This window comes from Monodelphis domestica, chromosome 1, assembly GCF_027887165.1.
Source record: "Monodelphis domestica isolate mMonDom1 chromosome 1, mMonDom1.pri, whole genome shotgun sequence".
In the NCBI taxonomy this organism is placed as follows: Eukaryota; Metazoa; Chordata; class Mammalia; order Didelphimorphia; family Didelphidae; genus Monodelphis; species Monodelphis domestica.
In genome coordinates, this window is record NC_077227.1 from 509871968 (window position 1) to 509894029 (window position 22062).

The following is a 22062-nucleotide window of genomic DNA, read 5'->3' on the forward strand; positions in this document are numbered from 1 at the left end:
ATGTATTGTATATTGTTATATATGTATAGGAGGCAAACAGATGGATGAATTGGATAGATGGATAGACAGGGAGAGAGGCAGATATGATACAGAGAGAGAGAGAGAGAGAGAGAGAGAGAGAGAGAGAGAGAGAGACAGGTGGGTAGGCAGGCAGGTAGGAAAGTAAAGTAAGAAGATGGGTACATAGAACTTTCTCCTTTGTATTTGACTTACTTGGAGTATTGTTTGTTTTCCAAGCATTACTTACTCTCTCTTTTTTGGAGGCATGGAAGTCTCAAAGGCAGTATCATATTAGTGGAAAAGGGGCTAGACTTTTGGCTCAGGGGAATCCTGGTTTCCAATTCTGATTCTACCATTTATTACCAATGTGATCTCAGGGAAGTCATAATCCCTAGGGGCATCCTCAGTTTCTTCAACTGTAAAATGAGCTAGCTGGATTAGATGACTTTTGAGATCCTTTCTAGCCCTTGATCTGCAATCTTATGATTGTGATTTTTCAAGATCTTGCTTCTTCAATCTGTGGTTCTAGCCTGCTTTAAGGTTCCCATTCTTGTTTTTAAGATACATTTTTTTTAATGATCAAGAATTTATTTTTTCTCCTCACTTCTTCCCAGCCACTAAAAAGCAAGAAAGAAATATAGAACTCCTGTATCAGCTAAGTACAGCCAAACAAAACAAATTTCCACACTGGTGACATCCCAAAATGCATTTGTCATCTACATCTTAGCCTACCACCTTTCTGTCATGAGGTAGGAGCCCCGGATCCTTCGGTGTGATCTTTGTAGATTCTATGGCCAAAAAATTCATCCCCTTTTAGCCAAACTTCTGGATTTGAGGCTCCCTGAACTTGGCTGAATTCACCTTCAACCAACATTATGTCCCTAGGCTCATACTTGAAGTTTCCCTGCTATGGTAGAGCCTGCCAGGGACTCCATAGTTAAAGACTTTTAAATCCCTTTATACCTTTTCATTAGACTGAATCATCTAATCATCACATGCCGGAAGGGACCATTAACCTCAGTCGCACCACAAAAATTTCCAAACAAGAATCTATCCAAATAATATTCAATTTTCACTTTATGCACTAGGCACTGATAGAGCTTGAGAAAGGTTCAGTCCCTCCCCTCAAGGAGTATGCAATCTAATGAAGTAGATAAGACTAAGAACCATAATATAATTATTAATTATTAATTAAAAGCCAATTCCTCAGCCTTTAGGCATGCCCCTGGATTTTTTTTCGGATAAACTATTGTCTATGTATGTTTCCCCAATCTTGTCCTTGTCAAGTCAATTTTTGTGTACCCAATGTAAGATTCTACAAATTTCCCTATTTTATTTCTTCTTATTAGATCTAGCCCAATGTTGTAGCTCGTTGAATTCTTTTGGGATGACTCAATCATCCAATATGTAAAATAAAGCTCTGAGGTCAGCATCATTGGAAAACTTGGTACATGCCTTCTACATCTTTATTTGTATCACTACTAAAAGTATTGAACAGTATGGGGCCAACCACAGATTCCTGGGGACCCCACTGGAGGCCTCCTGCCACTTTGGCAGTGAACTATATTAACAAGTTCTCTTTGAGTCCATTCATCCAACTAGTTCTGAAACCATCTAATTATACGATCATCTAGTCTAGTAGTGTCAAATTCAAACATTGGCTCAGAAAACCACAGATAAACACATTATCTATGTTGTATTGCATTCTTTATTTTTCGAAAACATTTCCCAATGACATTTTAGTCTGGTTCTGGAACAGTCAAGCTGCCCAGGCCCAGAGTTTGTTCTAGTCCATATCTCCCCTTCTTCCCCACAAGAACAATGAGTTACTTCATCAAAAGCTTCCGTAAAATCTTCATAAATGACACTCACAGTATTATCCTTCTACCCGCTTAGTAGGAACACAGACTGGCCCTTTGATTTCAGTGGGAGAGGGCAGGGATTCCAGGTGAGGAAACTTTTTCTATCAATGCAGACCAAAACTTTTTTTATAACTTCTAGTCTTGGAGAGTGACCTGCGGCCCTGAGAGGTTAGACTCGCCCAGAGTTGAACTTGGGTCTTCCAGGCTCCATGGCCAGCTCTCTTAAGCTCCATTATGCTGTTCCTATCAGTATAGCAGCCCTCTCCAGAAAGGAAATAAGATTTGTCTAGCATGGTCTGTTCTCGATGAAGCTGGGACAGCTCTCTGTAATCCGAGCTTTCTTTTCGAGGTGTTCACCTGTGACCCATTCTAAATGTTTCCCAGGAATGGGGAGTGACGAGTGGGCCAGGTTGAATTAACAGAGGATTTGGAGAATTCTAAGATGGGTGCCCTCTGTGGGGAAAGAGCTGGGGAATTTGTGTCACCGGTCCCTCCTAGTGCCTCCCAGGCCCAGAGCTTCATTTGTCAGGCAGGAGAAGCTCCAAGGATGAAGTGAAGAGGGGAACTCATTGACATCCTAAAGTCATCAGGCCCAAAGGGTTCTGGTAGAGTCCGTGCCCTCGAGATGGCCGTCGAGTGAAGCGGACCGTTTTCTACTCAGAACTAGAAAGGATTCCCCAGGCAGGGATCTCCAGCCCCCCACCCACCCCCCGACAAACCTTCTCAAAGAGGGACTTACCAATGTTGGAATGCTTCAGGAGACGGCAGATCCGGGCCTCTCTCTCCAGCTTCTGGTGATCTGAAGACAAAAAGAGAGAAAGAGGCATCACCTTGCATGCAAAGGATATGACAACGAATGGTGGCGACTAACCATGTCTAGGTAGAGTCATCACTCGGATGGAGCCCACAGGGCTTTCCCCCCAAGTTCCTGGCAATCCCTAGGGAGAAGGGAGTGCTTTCTCCTCAACACAACTTCCACCCTGGCTTCTTACCTCATAGTCCTCTTCTGGTACAGAGCAGGAACTGCCTCCAGGTACCCTTGCCTTGGCACCCTCTCCAAGGGTTGGTCCCTACCTGAGCACATACACTTAGCCCTCTCTCCTACACTGGTGACAGCTTGTGCCCCTTGCCACGGTGCCCTGCCTCCTCCCACTTAGCTGAATTCACCCCACTGCAAGGTCTGAGGACCAAGGTCAAAGGCACAGCCCCTGCCCTCCAGAAGCTCACATCTAATGGAGGCAGCATGCAAATGACCAAGTACCCACCAGATACATATATGCACACATACAATATAAATGGAAAGACATTTCAGAAGAGGGTGGGAAGGTGACCGGAAAAGACCTCCTACAAGAGGCAGGAAAGGAGCTGAGCCATCAGGGAAGCCAGGAGGCAGAAGAAGGAGAACGTTACAAAAGCAAAAGCATGGAGTCAAGAGGGGAGGTATTATCTTTAAGGGAGAGCAAGAAGGCCAAGGTAGCCACATCACTTGTGGAGAGGAATAACCTGTTAAGAAGTTTGGAAAGGAAGGGCAGCTAGGTGCCTCAGGGGATCAAGCCAGGCCTGAAGGCAGGAGGTCCTGGGTTCAAATCTGGCCTCAGACACTTCCTCGCTGTGTGACCCTGGCCAAGTCACTTAACTCCAATTGACTAGTCCTTACGGCTCTTCTGCCTTGGAACCGATACTTAGTATGGATTCTAAGAAAGAAGGTACAGGTTATGTTAAAAAAAAAGAAAGAAAAAAAGGAAAGGCATCTTTCCAAGAAAGATAATGAATTCTGATTGGACATGTTAAGTTTGAGATGCCTACAGGACATCCAACTCAAGATATCCACAAGGCAGTTGGTACAGGACTAGAGCTCAAGAAAGACATTAGGGCTGGGCATATAAACTAGAGAATCATCTTTATAGAGATGATAAATGAACCCATAGAAGCTGATGATATCATCAAGAAAAGATAGTGGGGGGAGGAGGGAGAAGAGAGCTAAGGACAGAAGCTTCAGGGACACCAACAGGAAATGGAGTGACCTCCACCAAAGGAGACTGAGGAAAAGTCAATAGATAGGCGGAAGAGCAGGAGACAGGAGAATTATGAAAACTGAGAAAGGCCAGAGAATCCAAGAGGAAAGAAATGGTGATCGAGTGTCAAAAGTTAAAGGTCAAAAAAGGATGAGGATTGAGGAAAAGGTCATGAGACGTGATAATTAAAAGAAAGTGAGATAGAAATGAGAGAATGCATTTTAAGCAAGGTGGATAGCATGTCCAAAAATACAGAGGTGAGAGATGAAGTGCCCTATTCAAGGAATAACCAAATCGGATCATTTGGCTAGAAAAGCCATTTTCATAAAAAATCTGGCAATCTGAGGTCTCCTGACAGCCAAATGCACAGGCCCACCACATTCGATCAGTCCTTAGCCGCCTTAACACCACTATCTGTGGCAACACAATCTGACCTACTGCATAGCCAAAACCTTTTTTGCTGAAGCACTACATTCTTGGTCTTCTGCAGCACTGGCAGCATCCTCTCCTGAGGAGGAAAACCAAATCAGAAAGAAGGGAGAACTTGCCCAGGGCAAGGCAGCAAATCACCTAGAAATAAACTGGAGAGTCTTGGATATAGACACCCACTCCCACTGCTTGCTGCCTGGTTCATGGAAACTCGTCTGCTTGACTCCATGTACAAAAGAGCCCTCCAAACAGAAGGTACTGAAGGAAAAAAAAGTTGGCGCCCCTGTCACATGGGGAGTCTTGACTTTTCCTTCTCACACGCCAGCACTGTTGCATGAAAAATAGAGGGGCTGTTGGAGGCGCTCTTGAGCCTGAGACAGCTCCAAGAAAGGTAACTCTCAAAGCCCCTGTGGGCTCAGGGTCCTATGTATGAGAGCCTTGCCGTCACTAAGGGCATGGCAGAACTCCAGCTTCAGTCACTACCCCTAGACCACCAAACTCCTTTAGCCATTTCCCCCTTAATGCTGTATTTGTCAGAGTAAAACCAGCAATTGAATAGAGGACCGAATAAAGGGTGGGGTGCAAGCTGTGGCACCCGGTGGCCTAGAATATAGTCAAATGGCTCTCTCGTCTCATCTGTTCAGAAGTTCTCTCCCACAGGGTACACTGCAGTCCATGTTGGCTGCCTGTAATGATACCACAGGGTATTCCCAACATGCTGGAAGGTCTTCCTCACTTTCTCCTGAAATCTCAAGGAGACCAGTAGAGCGGTGTGGCCGTCCCCAGGGTGTACCCTGCCACTAACCAGCCCATCTTCTCTTTCTATCACACATTTTTCTGATGACATCTTTTACTCCTCTGATAATATTCACAACCACCACCAAAAAATAGTAGCTGCTAGCTAGCCCTTTCTAGATTTCAGAGAGCTTGGCAAACATGACTTCAAACTCGAACTCCTTACTGGAGGGCATTCAGGGCCCTCCACAACCTGGCTCCAACCTCAATTCCAGCCAAACTGGTCTACTAATCATTTCCTGAACTAGACACTTCATTTCCCACCTCCAAAGGTTTGTATATAAACGCCTCAATGCATTTACCTCCTCTCTATTTCTCAAAACCCTTCAAGGTTCAGATCAGGTGCCACCTCCTCTAGGAAGTTTCCCCGAATTTCCTCCTTCTGAAGTGATTTGTCCCAATTTCCTTCCTCAGTTTTCCTAATGCTATTCTTATTTGTGTATGTCTTGTTTCCCTCTAGTTTGGAATCACGGTGGGGAGATTTCAGAGGTTTCATGAATTTGGTTGGAGAAAAAAAAAATTACATCTTCATTTTCATTCAACTGCAACCAAAATTTACCATTTCCTTCAATTATGACTTTAAAAAAACCCACCATGATTCTGAGAAAGAGTCCAGAGGTTTCATAAGACTGGCAAAAGGGTCCATGTCATAATGAAAGGAGCATTTTGGCGAACTGTTTGGTTGTCACTCTAGATTCAGAACAGAGGCGGGTTGATATCGGGCTAGTACGGCAGTCTCATAAATTGCAAAGTGCCCAACAGGCCCTAATTTGCATTATTACAGGGTGATTTCTCACAGGGAGCTCCCTATCTTTTAAAACTCCCCAGTGCTTATCACGGGCTATTCCTAACAGCAGAATGTTAGCTCAGCACAATGCTGCTCGTGGAATTGTGCCTATAACAGTTAATTCTACAGATATTTAGTGCCTACAGAAGAGGGGTGTCATGGGAGCGGGTATGCTGTGCTAAGGGCAAACGGCCCTGGATTTTGAAATCAGCAAGCTAAACTCCAGAACCCACTCTGTTACTGCTTCCTAGACACGTGACCTTGAGTCTGCCATTTTCTTTTACCCTTCTGCCTCCGTTTCCCCCTTCAGTTGGATGAGGTAAATATTTATCTGTTAGCTCATTTGAGCCTCTCAATAAGCCTATGAAGTAGAAACAATGGTATTATCTATCTCGTTTTACTGCTGAAAAAACAGTAATGAGATAATGAAGCGACTCAGAGTAATGAAGTGACTTGTCTATGGTCACACAAGTTGGTCATATCAAGGGCAGGATTTGAAGCCAGGTCTGTCTGACTCCAAGTCCAACACATGAACACTAAGCCATGGGGAACTGCTTCCAGGAGGGTTCTCTAAGGTCCTTCCCTGAACTAGAATCTCTAACCCCAGTGAACATATTTATACTACCTACCTCACAGGAGTGCTATGAAGACAACATGAAAAGGCCTCCAGAAGTCATAAAGCACAAAATAAGGGGGGGGGGGGCAGCTGATTAATAAGAAGAAAGATAGAGAGCCCGGAAGGGCTCCTATGTTCTAACAAAGGCTAGAAGATGGGACTGAGAATTACAATGCCAGACAACAGAATGTGCCAAGTGCTCTAGAGGAGCCTGAGCAGGGGAGAGGGGGAAGAAATGGCAGGACCGAGGAATCAAGGCAGACTTCCAGAATGAAGCAATATTCAAGTTGGGCCTTGAAGGATCATTGTTTTAAACAACTGCAGGGACAAGTGAGACAGGTGGAAATGATAGGAGGAAATTGGCAGAGGGGGGGAAAGGACTTCTTGTCTGGTCCTAAGTAAAAAATGGAAAAGACTGATTTTTTTTTTTGGAAAAATATTTAATTTCTTTAAAAAAACACTTTTACACTGTCTCTTTCCAATAATCCCCCCTCTTCCCATCCCCAACTCTGCCTTATAACAATGAAAAAGCATACCATTTTGTACCCATAAAGCACCACTTTCCTACCAAGAAGAGGGAAGCATGTTTCACTATCAGCCCTATGGAATCAAGATTGTTTTAGATTTGATCTTTGGTGGTTTTGAATATTGTTTTTCATTTGCATCCCTAGAACCAATATGGGCATTGCTCTCCTGTTTCTACTTCCTTTTACCATTTATTCAAGTCTTCCCAAGTGTCTTCGATTTCCTCATCTTTGTCATTTCTTAGAGTAGAATAATATTCACTGCATTCATAGGCCACAATTTATTCAGCCATTGCCCAATCCATGGGCCAGTTTTTAACCATCCCCCCAAAATGCTGTGACTATTTTGTTATCTTTGGACACCTTCATATTCTCTCTGACCTCTCTGAGATATATGTCTAGAAGTGGAACGCCTGGAACGTCTGGCTATACATAGTTCATTTTCTCATTTCTCATTCAGAATGATCGGACCAATTTCCAAGATCCCCAACAATATATTAGAATGTCTGACTACTGACAGACGCTCTTAACATTTACCATTTTGGTCTTTTATCATTTTTTCCACTTTGATAGGTATAAGGTGAAACCTCAGTTATCTCTTAGCAATCTGGAGCATTCTCTCACTTGGTTATTGTTGTGCATTTCTTTTGAAAATGATTTCTATCCTTGGACTACTTGTCAACTGAGGAATGACTCTTTGAAAAGATATATGAAGCAATGAAGATTTCAGATACTAGAATTTTCAAACAGAGCAAAAAGATTTTTTGCTTCTAAAATGCTGGTATGGTTCTCAACTAGAACCAAGGCAATGACTAGAGAAATCATTTGACTTCCCCCTACCAAGATGCCCCTGGGGCAAATTTTTAAAGTACTTAGACTGGAGTTTTCCCAAACTCCTCCTAATATTTATGGTGCACCTATAGTTTGCAAGGCATTATGGCAGTCTCATCAACAGGAACTAACCACAGGTGGAATCTTCCCCAACACCTTCCATGCAAGACGGCTAAAACAGTAGTAGGAGAACTGGTCCTCTATAATGAATGTCCAAGCAAAGCATTCCTCACACAGTGTTCATTTTGAAACCCCATTCCTAAATCAGCAAACTGATTTGGAAAAGGAACAGGAATTCCTTTGGGCCCCTCTGAATTCTTTAAGTGTTGAAGAAATCACATTCAGGGTTCAGGGGAACTCTTCCCTTAAATATGAGCATAAGGAGATGAAGGCAGTCACCCCCCATTCCCTGGATGATTGTGTGAGGAGAAGCTTGAAGCTGCCAACTTTCTGAACCTTTTTGAAGTTGCAAATTCTAGGAAGAGAAAGCTAGATGGGACAAATAAAGATTATAAGAGCATGAAGGAAACCCTATCCACACTACATGATGGGGAAAGAGAAGAAGCCCTTTCACAACCTTCTCTGAAGAGGACAGAGATCTCTGTTGATGACATGATCAAGGTCCTGGGTGCAACTCAAGAAGAGATCACCATTGTGACAGTAAGGAGAGTTCAGACACCTCAGGCCTCCTGAGAGATGTTGACAAAGCTCACCGGGCTACTGTCTTCTCAGCAAACTCCCATGAACCATTAAAGAAAATAAAAAAAACAAACCCTCACCTTCTGTCTTGGAGTCAATACTATGTATTGGCTCCAAGGCAGAAGAGTGGGAAGGGCTTCAGGCTTCCTTATCAGAGATCTGGAGCTGGAATGGGCATTACCATTCTCTCACTAAATTTATAGATGAGGAAACTGAGGCTTAGAGAGTGATTTGCCCAAGGAAGACCTGTATCTGTTGATTCCATATCCACCTTTCTTTTTCACTTCACCATGCTGGCTCCACAGATAAACAGAATGAATTGGAAACGACCTTCAAGGCTGTTCCTAAACAGATTCTCAGGCCCTGGTAGGGTGAGAGTCCCTAGCAGGAGGGTCTGTCTACCACATCAATTAATCTAGGAAAAATTTGGCTAATTTGTAATTTGTGGCCTATTTTGTCCCGATTAAAACACAGAGAGAATATTGTGATCTATTCTTGGCGTCACATTTTAGGGAGATGTTAAGCTGGGGAACATTCAGGAGGCGAAGGCAACAGGGACAGTGAAGGGCCTCAAGACCATGCCATATGAGGATCAGGTTAAAAAAACAGACATTTAGCATAGATAAGAGATGACTCTGGGAGTACAAGATGGCTTTTTTCTTTTTTTAAGACAGATTCAACTTGTTCTGTTTTGTCACAGAGAACAGAACCAGGAACAGTGGGTGGGACTTTCCAACAGGCAAATGTTTAGGCTTGTCCCAGAGTGGAATGGGCTACCTTGTGTTTGCTGCCCCACCTTCCCCTCCAGGAGGTCTTCAGGAACAACCTGGATGACCACTTGCTGGCTCTGCCATCTGGTTCCCAGAGTAGAGGGGATTCTGGCCCAAGTATAGGTTGAACTCTGTGACCCTTGAGATCCCTTTTAATGCCAAAATTCTGTGCTTCTATCATCCCTAGGCTGGCCATATGTGATCAATAAAAGCATGATGAAGCCATGGAAACATGCTTCTGTCAGTTCTGAGCAAGGATTCAGGGCAAGTAATTAGACAAACCAGTTAAAAGGAACAGGGCCTGGTTTTCTCAGTTCACTGAAGAGGGGCGCAGTTAGTCCATGCTATTGATATGCAATGGTCTGGTGAAAAAGATCACCACAGAGAGCCTCCCTTGGTGGCTCCAGTTCTGCTGTGTGACCTTGAGGAAGTTGTGACACTTCTCTGTGTCTTCATCTATAGCATGAGATAATCACTGAGGTTCCTCCAGCTCTGAAAAGCTATTATTATCTGTGTGTCATTCATCTAGAGGTAATGCTGTAAGGATGAGCCCAAGGTCTGACAGTAGGAAAAAACTACAGTCCTATTTTCTCTCTCGTTATAATAGAACAAGTTTGCAAAACTTGATAGTATAAATCCTGAGCCCCAAAGCATTTGGAGCCTAGCACTCTTAAGTAGGGTACACTCTACTAGGGATATAAAGATACACCCTTGTACTATGTAGATGCTCAACAAATACTTGTTGAATGAATGAATGAATGAACAATATTCGTTTGGATGGGTTTCTGATTGGGGACTTTAGGCCATATCCATGTTCAGATGACTATTTCTCTTAAACTCTGAGTTATTGGTTAAATTTGTCAAGACCTTTCCTCTAAAAAGATATATATAGGGGTATAAATGTCCTCTTTCCTATTTCTAGAAATTACTTTGGGATCTTTTAGACTCTAGAGAGTAGGATACAACAGGCTAAACCCCACTGAATAAAGAGAGAGAATTTGGTTGGGGAAAAGAGATATTTAATTGAGACCTAAGAAGGCTAAAGACTTAGGGGTAGAAGTTGGAGAGGAGGATTCCCAGGTCATTGAGAACCTCGAAATTCATCAAGAATATTTTTTCTAAGTTGAGAATATAGTTCTTAGTCATAACCCTAAAGATACAGGCACACAAGCATTCCTGTAAATAGTATGGAATCAGATTGCCTCTCTTGTGCTCAGCTGAGGTCGCATGGGTTGCCCAGCTCCAAACCATGCAAAGAGAGTAAAATGTGTGCTAAGAAAGAAGCCAAGAAAGCAAGATGCTTCTTGCTGCCCCACCAAACAGGCAGGCCAAAGGAAAAGAGAAAGTTCTCAGATCTGTGCATTGCCAAGACCAACTGCTTCCCTTGGCCAGAACCTCCATGGCCTGTCCCTTGAGACCTCCTCCTGCCTCCCAAGCTCTGGGCTGGATCTAGGAGTTTACATGGGGGGGGGGGTGGCTAGGGGGCAGATTTTTTTATTGTGTGTGGTAAGAGGGAGGGAGAGGGAGATCCAACTCTTATCAACAACAGAAAGCTGCCTACCAAATCCAGTTAAGCAATTCATTGTTAACCACTTTCCTAAGAGCTGTTGTTCTAGAGGAAGCCCAGTGAGGAAGAGGGAGAGCTCTGATGCCATGGAGTTCCAAGGAAGAAACCACAGGAGCAAATAAAAACTGAAGACGCTACATTTCGCAAGTAAAAAGGATAAAGGGAATTCAGCAGTGACCTTCCTGCACTGGGTGACATCTGTTTTTCTGCCATAATCAAATAAGTATCTGTACTCAATGTGCAAGCTGGTCTCCCTCCTTGAAAAGGTAAAAGGGGCTCAGAGAATGCCTTTCCTCTTTCCAGGTTGCCAGGGAGAATGAAGTGTTCCTTGAAAAAACTGGAGAAAGAGTTTCAAGGTAAAAACAAAGAAGGAAATGGATCTGAAGAGGAAGAAGGGCCTGGAGGGAGAGAAGAAAAGGAACAAAGACCACCAACAGCCTTAAAGCTGAGGAACAAGTGTGAGGCCCTTCCCAAGGAAGGGGAAGGCAGTCACCCACAAGAGGAATCCAGGGTTCATTGTCCTTCCAGAGAAAGATAATGTGGACACACTAAAGCCATTAGGTGAGAGACCAACCAGCACAGAAAGGAGAGACAGGAGGTAGGAATTGATGACTGACTCTGCTGGAGAGGTCCTTATCAATGTGACATTAAAAAAAGAGATGGACATGACTCAAAAAAAACCAAGTGAGTCCCAAGAGCCAGGCCCTAATGGATTAGGGGCCAAAGGATACAAGCAGGAAGTTTGCAAAAGAAGAAATGAGAGCTCTCAATAACTATATGTAAGAATGCTCCAAACCACGAATAATAAGAGAAATGTAAATTAAAACAACTGAGCTTTCACCATATCCTCCAACAAGATTGACACAGAAGACCCAAGAAAAACATAATAAATATCAGGAGTTGCTGTGGGAAGGTGGGTTACCTAATCATTGGTGGTAGAACTATGGGATTGTTCCAACTCTTTGGGAAGAGTTTGATTTTGCTTTAAAAAAAAAAAAGAATCTAAGACATTATACTGAACTTACTCTGATTCAGCAATATCACTACTACATACCAAACCAGTCAAAGACAGAGGGGGGAAATCTCAGATATACCAAAATATTTCTAATAGCATTTTATAGTAGTAAAGACCTGAAAGAAAAGTAGGCATCAGTTCAGGGCTGGTTGAACAAACTGCGTAATGTCATACTATTATACCCTCAAAAATGACAGATATGAAGAACTTGGAGAAACTTGGGAAGACATATATGAGCTATTATAAATGAAGCTAGTAGAACCAGGGGAAATTTTTACATGACCACACAATAAGATAAAAGAAAGCAATAATAATAAGACTTCAAAGAATGCTGATTAATGCAGTGGCCAATCAGAATTCCAGAAAGCTGATGGTGAAGCATACCTTCTGCCTCTTGGCCAAGAGACCCTATAGGCAAATTGAGGAATATGTTTGCAGGCACTGCCGATGTGTTGATTTTGTTTGTTACATGAAGGTTCTAGGGTGAAGGAGGAGGGAGTATTGGAAAGTGACAATAATAAAAAGAAAAAAAGAATCAAAACATTTCAAAGGGGAAAAGGATAGCAATATCTGTGCTGTGTCACAGGGGCATCTATCTGGGCTAAAATAAAGGGGAAACTTAAGAGTATCTGTGCTTTGTATTTACTTAAATGGGTACATGCTATTTCACATACCTCATTTCTACACCAACCCCAACACCAGCAGAATTCAAGCTCCTTGGGGATGGGGATCATTTAATCTTTGTCATAGCATCCTCATTGGCTAGCCCAAGTCCTGGGCACATAGTACTCCACAGATAAATGTATGTTGAATTGCCTCAGAAAAAGATGGGAAATGTGATGATTCTCTTTAAGTATTTGCAAGGCCGAATGGCCACATCGAATGTGTGGTAGAGGGAATTCCAGGGCAGGGAGTGTTTGGACTATATTCTCACAGTGGTCCCATTCAGCTCTGAGATTTGGTGATCACTCTGAGCCATACAGGATTAAAGTTTACTTCTGCCCACTTCTGGGGATGGGGAAGAAGGAGCTGGCTCACTGAATACTGAAAACAAGACCGCAGGAGAGATGTTTAAACCTATCTGGAAGAACTTTTAGTAGCACCTATTTGCACAGAAGCACTTAAATGTGCTCATTTAAATGATCCTTTAACTAGTCATTAAAGGAAATCTGCCAGGACCTCACATGGCTAATACCAGTCTGTCATTGATCTTGGTGGAGGAGAGGAAGGAGACTGAGCACTTGGAAAGCCTAACACTAAACTTAGATACAAATCTAGAAGTTTTCCTTTCCATAATTCAGACTACCCTTCTCCCAATTAATCCCAATGAGTAAGATTTAACTACAGTATATATATTATGGATAATATTCAACATGAGGCCCTAGGTAATGCTCATTGTAAACTCAAACCACCAAAACGCCCATTCGAGGCCTGTGAAGAAGCCAAAGAGTTCCTGCTTCTTCTGGCTGTTTCTAACTGTGTCAATTACAACATTCACAGTATGGGGCAAGGGGTTGTGTTGGGGATGGATGGATGACTTGAAGTGGCTAAGGAGACATTCTAGAATCATAGAATGTCAGAGTTGGAAGGGACCTCTGTGGTCATCTAATCTAACTCCCACCCCCTAAAAGAATCCCCTCTCTAGCATACCCAACAATTGACCATCTAGCCTTTGCCTGAAGACCTCCAAAGTGGGTAATTCCACTGTATCCAAAAGGCAGCCCATTCTAAGTTTGGGTAGTTCAGATCATGAGGACATTTCTCAGTATACCAATAATAAATCTGCCTCTTTGTAACATCCACTCACTGTTCTTCAATTCTGTCCTTGGAGGCCACGCAGAACAAGTCTAATCCCTCTACCAGTAATTCGAATATACCACCTCTGCCCCAGGTTTCTCTTCTCCAGCTTAAACATCCTCATTTCAAAGCCTTCAACCATTCTGGTTGCACTCCTTTGGACAATTTCCAGTTGATCACTGCCCTTGTTAAAATATGGCACCCAGAACTGATCACAATACTCCAGATGAGGTCTGACTAAAACCACCCTATTGCTGGAAGCTTTGCTTTTCTTAATATTGCACAAGATCTCATTAGGATTTTTTAGCTTCCATATCAAGATTAGAGTTCACCAAAAACATCAGATCTTTTTCAAACAAGCTACTGCCTCCTCATCTCATCTCCTTCAATTTATACTTGTGAAGTTGATTTTTGAGCCCAAGAGTAAGACTTCACATTTATCCCTATTAAATTCCATCATTGTAGAGTCAGCCTAGCATTGTAGCTGCTCAGAACAATGAAGGGCTCCGCTCTAAAGGCCCCAGAAGACAATGCCCATGCCTCCTAACCCTGGTTCTCCTTTGGTTCAATTCCAAACCCTTTTTCACATTGGTGGGAAGGGGGGAGAAGGGAAAAGAACAAGCATTTATTAAATATCTACTGTGTCAGGCACTATGCTAAGTGCTTTACAAATAATATCTTGTTTGATCCTCAGATTCACTGAGCCATCGGTGAAACTGAGAGCCAGAAGTGGTAGTGATGGTAGGGTTAAATGCATCCACTCCCCTCTTTAGCTTCCAAGACAACCAAAAGAGGAGGATCCACACAGAGCAGCGGGGAACAAAGGCCAAGTTTCTCCACAGCCTGCACTGTTATCCCAGCTGCCCAGTGTCCCACATTTCCATCATCTACACCATGGCAGAACACTTTGGTCAGAAACATCTCACAGCACAAGGTGAAGGCATCTTGAGCCAAGTGTTTTCCGAGAATATTCTGCATGGGGGGGGGGGGGGGGGGAACTGGTTTACTCCTGGGCAAACTTCTCTCTTTCTTTTCATAATTGTCCAAGCAATGCCAGGAGCTGAAAGGCAGTGACCTAGTCACAGCCCTCCCCCAAACCCAAGGGGCTCCTGAAGATCTGAAGATGACATCTGTAAAGCCCTGCTTGGAGGCAGAGTGATAAAAGCCATTGATCTTTGTAAAGAGCCTTCCATGGACTCTTAGTCCATCAAACTGGATTGAAAAAAAAGTCCTCATATCTTATGTAGGATGCCAATGAGGATGTCATAGTCTGACCATAAGGAGGGCAGGTAGGGACTCTGTCTGCCATCATCATCACCCCTTACATTCAGACAGTACTCAAGGCATCCAAATTGTCTAGAACATGGCAGGGCAAAGCATAAATATTATTCCCCTTTTACAAACGAGGAAAGTGAGGCTTAGGGAGAACAACATGGTCAAGGTCACACTAAGAACTGAGATCAGAGCCAGGATACAAATCCAGGTCTTCTGACTTTAGAGCTGGCGCCCCTTCCCCTGTATGACACTGATGACAGTGTTTCAATACCTGGGATTTGAAACATTTATACTCTGGACATTTTGCCATGAATTAGTGAACTAAAGGGGATTACTAAAAACCCTTTTTCATTCAGTTCATTTCAATTTACTCCCCCCTCCCCAAGCATTTTTTTAAGCTCCTGCTATGTGCAAGACACTATTCTAGGCACCAGGGATGCAAAGACAAAAGTCCCTGTCCTCTAGAAGCTTACATTCTACTACAACATGATCATAATATTAATAATAGCTCACATTTATGTAGCTCTTTAAGGTTTAGGAAGCATTTTATATTGATCTCATCTGATCCTCACAACAACCCTGTGAGGTAGGTGCCATTATTGTCCCCACTTTACAGATGAAGAAACTGAGGCACAGAAGAGTTAGGTGACTCACTCAATCACACAGATACCTACCAGAAATTGTATCAGATAAGCAGATAGGACAGTAATTTGAGGATAGAGATGGGGAGTACTAACAATTCTGGGAAAAGGAAAGGTTTCTTATAGCACATAGTGCCTAAAAGAAGCCTTGAAAGAAGTCAAGAGCACTAAGAGGCAAATTAAATAGAGAAGGAGGAGGAGGAAGAGAAAGAAGGACTACATTCTGGGCATAGAAGTTGACAAGAGGTGAAGTGGAACGACCAGGTTTGGGGAGAGCAAACAGACTAGTACTTTTAGTCAGGAACAGAAGGAAGGAGGAGTCTCCTATTGTTACTGGGAGCCCCAGTGAGATTAGGTATCCTGGGATGCAGGCACAAAATCAAACTGGCTATGAAAGGAAATCAATGAGTTTGAACATTCAATATTCTGAACTCTGCAAGCATTTCTAAAGTTTCTAATGGACGCAGAGCACTAAGCTAAGTACTGTCGTAAGCAAACATTTTCAACTATACAAAGGTCCTCGGAAGACATCAGCTGTGGAGGGAGACTACTTCAGCCAGACTGCAAGTCAGTTGGACTGGACAGTATAAGGAAGATTCATCTACTTGGCGGGGAGCTGTTATCTTTCCTTTTGGACTTTGGCCCATCTTGGACTCAACTTTGTAAGATACTATTTATGTGGGACTTAACTTATTTAGCTTAAGAAGTTAGCTAATAAGATAGTTATTAGGGAAAATTAATTTTGGGGATAAGATTTAGAAATGTCCCTTCTCCTTGTTACCCTCATTCCTATCCCATTTCCCCATTAATAAACTCAAAATATTTATATGTTTACCTCTTGTTTCTTCCCCTTAAACATCTCATAAGAACAGTACTGAGGAAGATCCAAAATGTCTATGATGCCACCCCTGCCCTCATGGAGTCTATCATCTGAAAGGTAGATTAGACATCAACAAAAGCATAGGGATCATCCATACAAAGGAATACAGGTAGGATGCCCAAGTCAGGTAACAGCAAGGAGTCTGATAAGGTCTAAAATGACCTTGTCCACTAGAAATCTGCAAAACAAAGTGCTATGTGGGCTGGGAGGATCACCACTCACCATGAGGATCAGAGAAGGCTTCCAGAGAAGGCAGTGGCATTCAACTGAGACTTTAAGGGAAAGGAAGGGGTTCAATCAATGAAAAGGGAGGCAGACTGTAGGCAAAGGTGCAAGGGAGACAGAAGAAGGCAGAGCTGGGTCACAGGAGTAGACAACAGGTTGAGGAAGAACAGAAAAACACATCATTGCAATGAAGAAGAAGAGAGGCACAACTATTGTTGGGCCTGATGAAAAAAAAACAGAAGATCACTGAGGCAGCACCTGGACTTCCATAGAAAATAACTAGAACACATGCATATATGCATGCATGCATACAAATATATATATAGTTGATTAGCTGCATTTTTCCCAGACTATAACGGAAAGGCATTTATTAAGCACTTACCATGTGCCAAGCACTGAGAATTCAGACAGAAAAAAGAGCCATGCCCTCAAGCAACTTACAACTGGGAGAAACCACACATAGAGAAAAGTCAGCTGTAGGGCAGATAGCAAAGCCCAGGGTTCCAGTGGCAGAGCAGATGGCAATGCCATCTGGGAAAAAAGAGAAATAAACCACAGGACTAACCGATGGAGAGCAGAGACATCACCACTCCATTTGCCATCCTTATTACCCCTTCTACTTTCACTTGAGTTATGCATGGAGTTTTCTTATATGAGTTTTCTATATTCTTTATATAAGTGAAATCAGAAATAAGGAATCATTCCTTATTCTTATCCCTTTTATTTTGGGCATACTAAGTTTTTACAGATATACAGATATACACACACATATGTATATACACACATACATACATGTATATATAGGCAATCTACATAATAAAATAATGCTAGCATTTATATAGCACTTTAAGGTTTGCAAAGCACTTTATAAATATTTTACTTTATTCTCACAAGAAGTCTGCTAAGTAGGGGTGCCTTAATTATTATTCTTATTTTATAAATAAGGAAATAAACTGAAAGAAGTTAGGTGAATCCTAGGATCACACAGCTAGTAAGTTTCTGAGATGGAATTTGAACTCAGGTCTTCCTGACTCCAGGTCAAGCACTTACTCCATCCATTATGCCACCTAGTATCCTACTTCAGTTCTCCATGGTAGAATGGAGGAGGTGACCCTGATTCTGGCAGGCTATGTCAGTGGTGCTGGAGAAGCACTTTGTGTAGGGGGCAGATCTTGTCATCTGTGGCCACCTTGTTAAGTTCACCAGATAGGCCACAGGAATGCGATGTTCTAAGGCATGACAGACTGCCCTTGAAAGCCATCTACCAGACAACAAAGAGGCTCTGAACAATGATGGAGGAAGGTTCTTAGGCAGACAAAACAACACATGGGTGAAATACTGAAGGGATTACGAAAAGGAATGGCACACACTGACACGACAAGGCTCCATCTGTCCTGGTAGAGTGGTGTCTCAGTGACACCACAAAAGCAGCAGAGCCCTAGAGTGATATTGCTTGTTTTTATACCACAAAGGAGGGAGGACAAGATTGGAACAGATCGGGGGTAATGAAGGGCTGAGGTAAGGGATCATCCCATGACTTTCCTCCCTACCCAAGACATTAGTTCTATTTCTAATCCTTCTCATCGGACCTTGAGATGAACCCAGTAAGAAAGGAAATGTGTATTTAAGTATTTTTTTTAATACTTAGAAAGCTGCCAGGGACCTTCAAGATGATCTGGTCCCACTCCTTCATTTTACAGGTCAAGAATAACTCATCTCACAGCTTAAGTCACTGGCAAAACCTGTGGGTCTGCTGTTGCCAGAGCTGTCACTTCTAACACCACAGCATGATTTATGAGGGTTTGGTTCAGGCCCCTTTCTCCAGGCAACTTGAAGATCACTGAAGAACATAGAACATTGTAGGATTTTATTCATAAATGATTTTTATGAGCTCATTTCTACTTATTTGTAGAAGATTGGTCTCAAGTATATAGTTTAAAAAGAGGGTCCCAAATTTAGTGTCCTCATATGAGGAAGAACACCAGCCCCCTTCCTGCACCCTCACCGTCCTTTTAGAGACTGTTATACTCTCCCCAGTATTGGACAATTTAGGTTGCGACTATTCCCCAGCATCTACACAAAAAAGTTACGTTACTTCTCACCTATATGGGGACACTATAAGAGGCAACCTGGGTTGAGAGGGCTCATGTCAGGGTGCCCAAAGCTTACAAGTGTCCCTGTAGAAGCCTTGGTAGATAATAGCAGTGATGAGGAATAATAATAACTTGCTTTCACAAAGCGCTTTAAGCTTTACCCAACATTTTATATCAATTTTATAATCAGATCCAACGCTTTACATCAATTCTATAATAAGGTAGCACTGAGAGGTAGATGCCACAGGCAGTTTAAGGCTCATTTGACCAATAAGGAAATTGAAGTCAGGCTCAGAATCAACTTGCCCAAGATCATACAGCTAATAAGAGTCAGAAGTAGGATTCAAACCCAGGTTTCACTTGATTCCAAGTCCAGTGCTCTTCCAACTACCCTAGCCTTCTTTCTATAGTGTCTACAGTTTACAAAGCACTTTCACATATATTATCTCCTTTGATTCCCACAACCAGTCTCTAAGGAAGGATTATGCTGATCTGGATTTTATAGTTGAGGGAAACTGAGGCTCATAGAAGTTGTGCCCTGTCCCTACATCACATAGCTGGCAGAGGAGAGAGGTAAGAATTAAATCCAGGGTGTCTGATGCAGAGGACACAGGTCTTTCCATGTCTTCAATATTTGAAGGATTTCTGATCTGATCCATATGGCTATTTCCTCCCAGGATAAAAATGGCAATTGACAGACATCTTTCCCTCTGAAGCAATCCTTGTCCCTGTCATCTCATCAGGCCTCTAATAGGAGATCCTCCTAACATCCTGAAGGCCTTCCTCTTGAACTTCTGACACTTCATTGTACTAATGGCAGGCAGTCCATTTGTCATCTCTCACTCTTGCTACGTGGCCTACCCAACCCCTTGGCCAGTTAGACATCTCTTTGATGTCTTGCTCAGTGCTGCTCCTGCACAGTCCTTTGTTGGTAATGAGCTGCAGCCCATTAACACCCACCATGTGTCTCTCTATCAGCCTCTGGGTGCTCTGCAATTTTCACGTTTTGGAGACTAGGGGATTCCAAGGCATTCCAAGGATCCACAGTCATTGGCAGAAGAATTTACGTTGCCTGGAGTTGCAACTGAGATTCACTCTTTCTTGGACGCAGAGAAACAACTAAAGATACAACATGGTGAAGCCAAGTTTCCATACACCAAAGTCCTCGGGTTTCCAGGTCATGAGGCTCTAGCACCTGTCAAGTATCCTAATCTGTGCAAAGTTGCAAACACTTGGAAGAGAAAAACGGATAATTCATTTGGAGATTGCAGGTCTACTAAAGAATCTCTGTCTAGCCTGACTGATAGAGAAGTTGAAGATGCCATGTCTCAGCCTCCTCTAAAATGGCGGGGCTTAGCACCTGCGGATGAAGAAGCCATCATGACAATTTATAACACCACAAAAGAAGAGATCCGCGCATATACTCAGCAGGTGGAGAATCCCCAAGCACCACTGAAGCAATGCTCTCACAACTAGTAGAGATCCTCTCAAGAAGAACATCCATGAACCACTAAGGGAAAAAAATGTTCCCTTGCTGTTCCAGGGAAAAAGACTGAGGTCCTTAAAAGTACCATGCAATTTCCTAAAGGAAATCCAGCTCTATTCCTCTTGTTCAATTCCAGGCTCTGCTTGTTGCCTGCTGTGTGAGTTGTCCACCCAACTGTATAGCATAGTCTGGACAATAGGCATTCTTCATCCATTTGGTTTGTTCCATGTAGATAACTGGTCAAACTCTTTTGAATGATTATGCATCACAATTAGGTTTGCCTCCTAAATAAAAGAGAAACTCTATAGAGGACTTCTCCATTTACTGGGAATCACACTTCCATTTGGACTTGCACAGGACACCCTCTATGACAGTGGAAAACACCTATGGTGTGCATTTATCTCCATTTTATGCCTCTCTTGATATCAGAGGATTGTGGAAAAAGCTATCTCTGTTGTAGCATCTTTCAAGGAATTTTGTATAATTTTAAATATGTATGGGAATTATCATGTTAGAGAAAAACTGTTTGCACTACTGAACCATTTTATTATAGTAAATAAATGAAAGCAGAAATGGGATCTTCTACTTTACAGACCTCCTGGTCTTTTATATGTGACTATAAAGGTATGTGATCTGTTAGAGAAAATATTGTAAAAATCTGCCTGTTCCTTTCTCTACCTTTATCAAGGGTTAGAATTTTGCCTATATATTTTAAGGCCTGCAAATTTCTTGACATAAATGATCATATTTTATCTTTGTGAAAAACATTATGAGATAGGAACTGTTATTATACAAAAGGAAACTGGGGCTATTAAGTATCATCATAAAAGTCATACAGCTATCTAAGGCACTGTTGGAATTGAGATCTTTCTCTTTTCATGCCTAGTTTTCTAGCCATGATGCCACAGAAGTCTTGACAAATTCTGTCCACTTTGTTTGCCCCCTTCCAGTTCCATTCTCAAAATTCTCAGGATGATCCCCTTTAACTGAGACTCTCATCATGCTTCTGGTAAATTTATTTCTCTTCCCTCTGCAGTTCTTTCCTGTCTTATCAGGCAAAACTGCTCATATAGTCATCCACATTCCTCCACTAGGTGTTACAAATGACTTTGTAATATAAGCTGGTGTTGCCCTTAGCAAGATCAAGCATTTATTTGTTAATTTGGAGAGGTTCCTGGGTTCTTTTGGTTTCCTTATTGTGGCAACTGGTTTAATTTTTCAGAATTAAACATCTTAGTAAATGATAACAGTCTATGTCAGTGCCTGTTCTTTTATCCAATTTACATTTGGGGACATCAAGAGTTCGTTTAAACAAAGTTGGGGGAAATTATCTTCTCATATTTATTCTCCCAATTTACTATATTGATATTGATCTTTTCTCTAAAAAGCAGATGGTCTAGCTATCTGTAGTTAGCTGATTTGGAAATTACTTCATTTCTAACCATTTGTTTTCTGTCTGTTAGAATGCAATGATGAGTGTAATCGTTTGAGATGTTACTTAGTTGCTATTCTGTGCAGGCACCTCCCAAACCTCTTCTTAAAGAAAATATTCAAGATTCGCTGGCATGAAGATTCTCTATAGTCTCCAAGTCATTGGTCGCCTATATTTCTTCATCCTAAAGACATATTTTCCAGCATTCTGTATGTCCATCAGGCTCTTCTTAGTATTAAAGTATATACTGAGGGACAGCTACAGGTAGTAGCACAGAGGATAGAGCATCAGGCCTGAAGTCAGGAGGTCCTGGGTCCCAGTCT

At 42.4% G+C, this 22062-nt stretch overlaps 1 protein-coding gene across 23 annotated transcripts in view; it reads right to left on the minus strand.

Annotated features, from left to right (window-relative positions):
* Positions 1-22062, minus strand: part of CAMK2B (calcium/calmodulin dependent protein kinase II beta) — a 311330-nt gene that overhangs the window by 125185 nt on the left and 164083 nt on the right. For all 23 annotated transcript variants that reach the window (XM_001370017.4, XM_007475861.3, XM_007475863.3 and 20 more), the window contains exon 3: positions 2602-2661. In XM_001370017.4, the coding sequence (XP_001370054.2) occupies positions 2602-2661 (60 nt within the window). The remainder of the gene's footprint in view (positions 1-2601; positions 2662-22062) is intronic.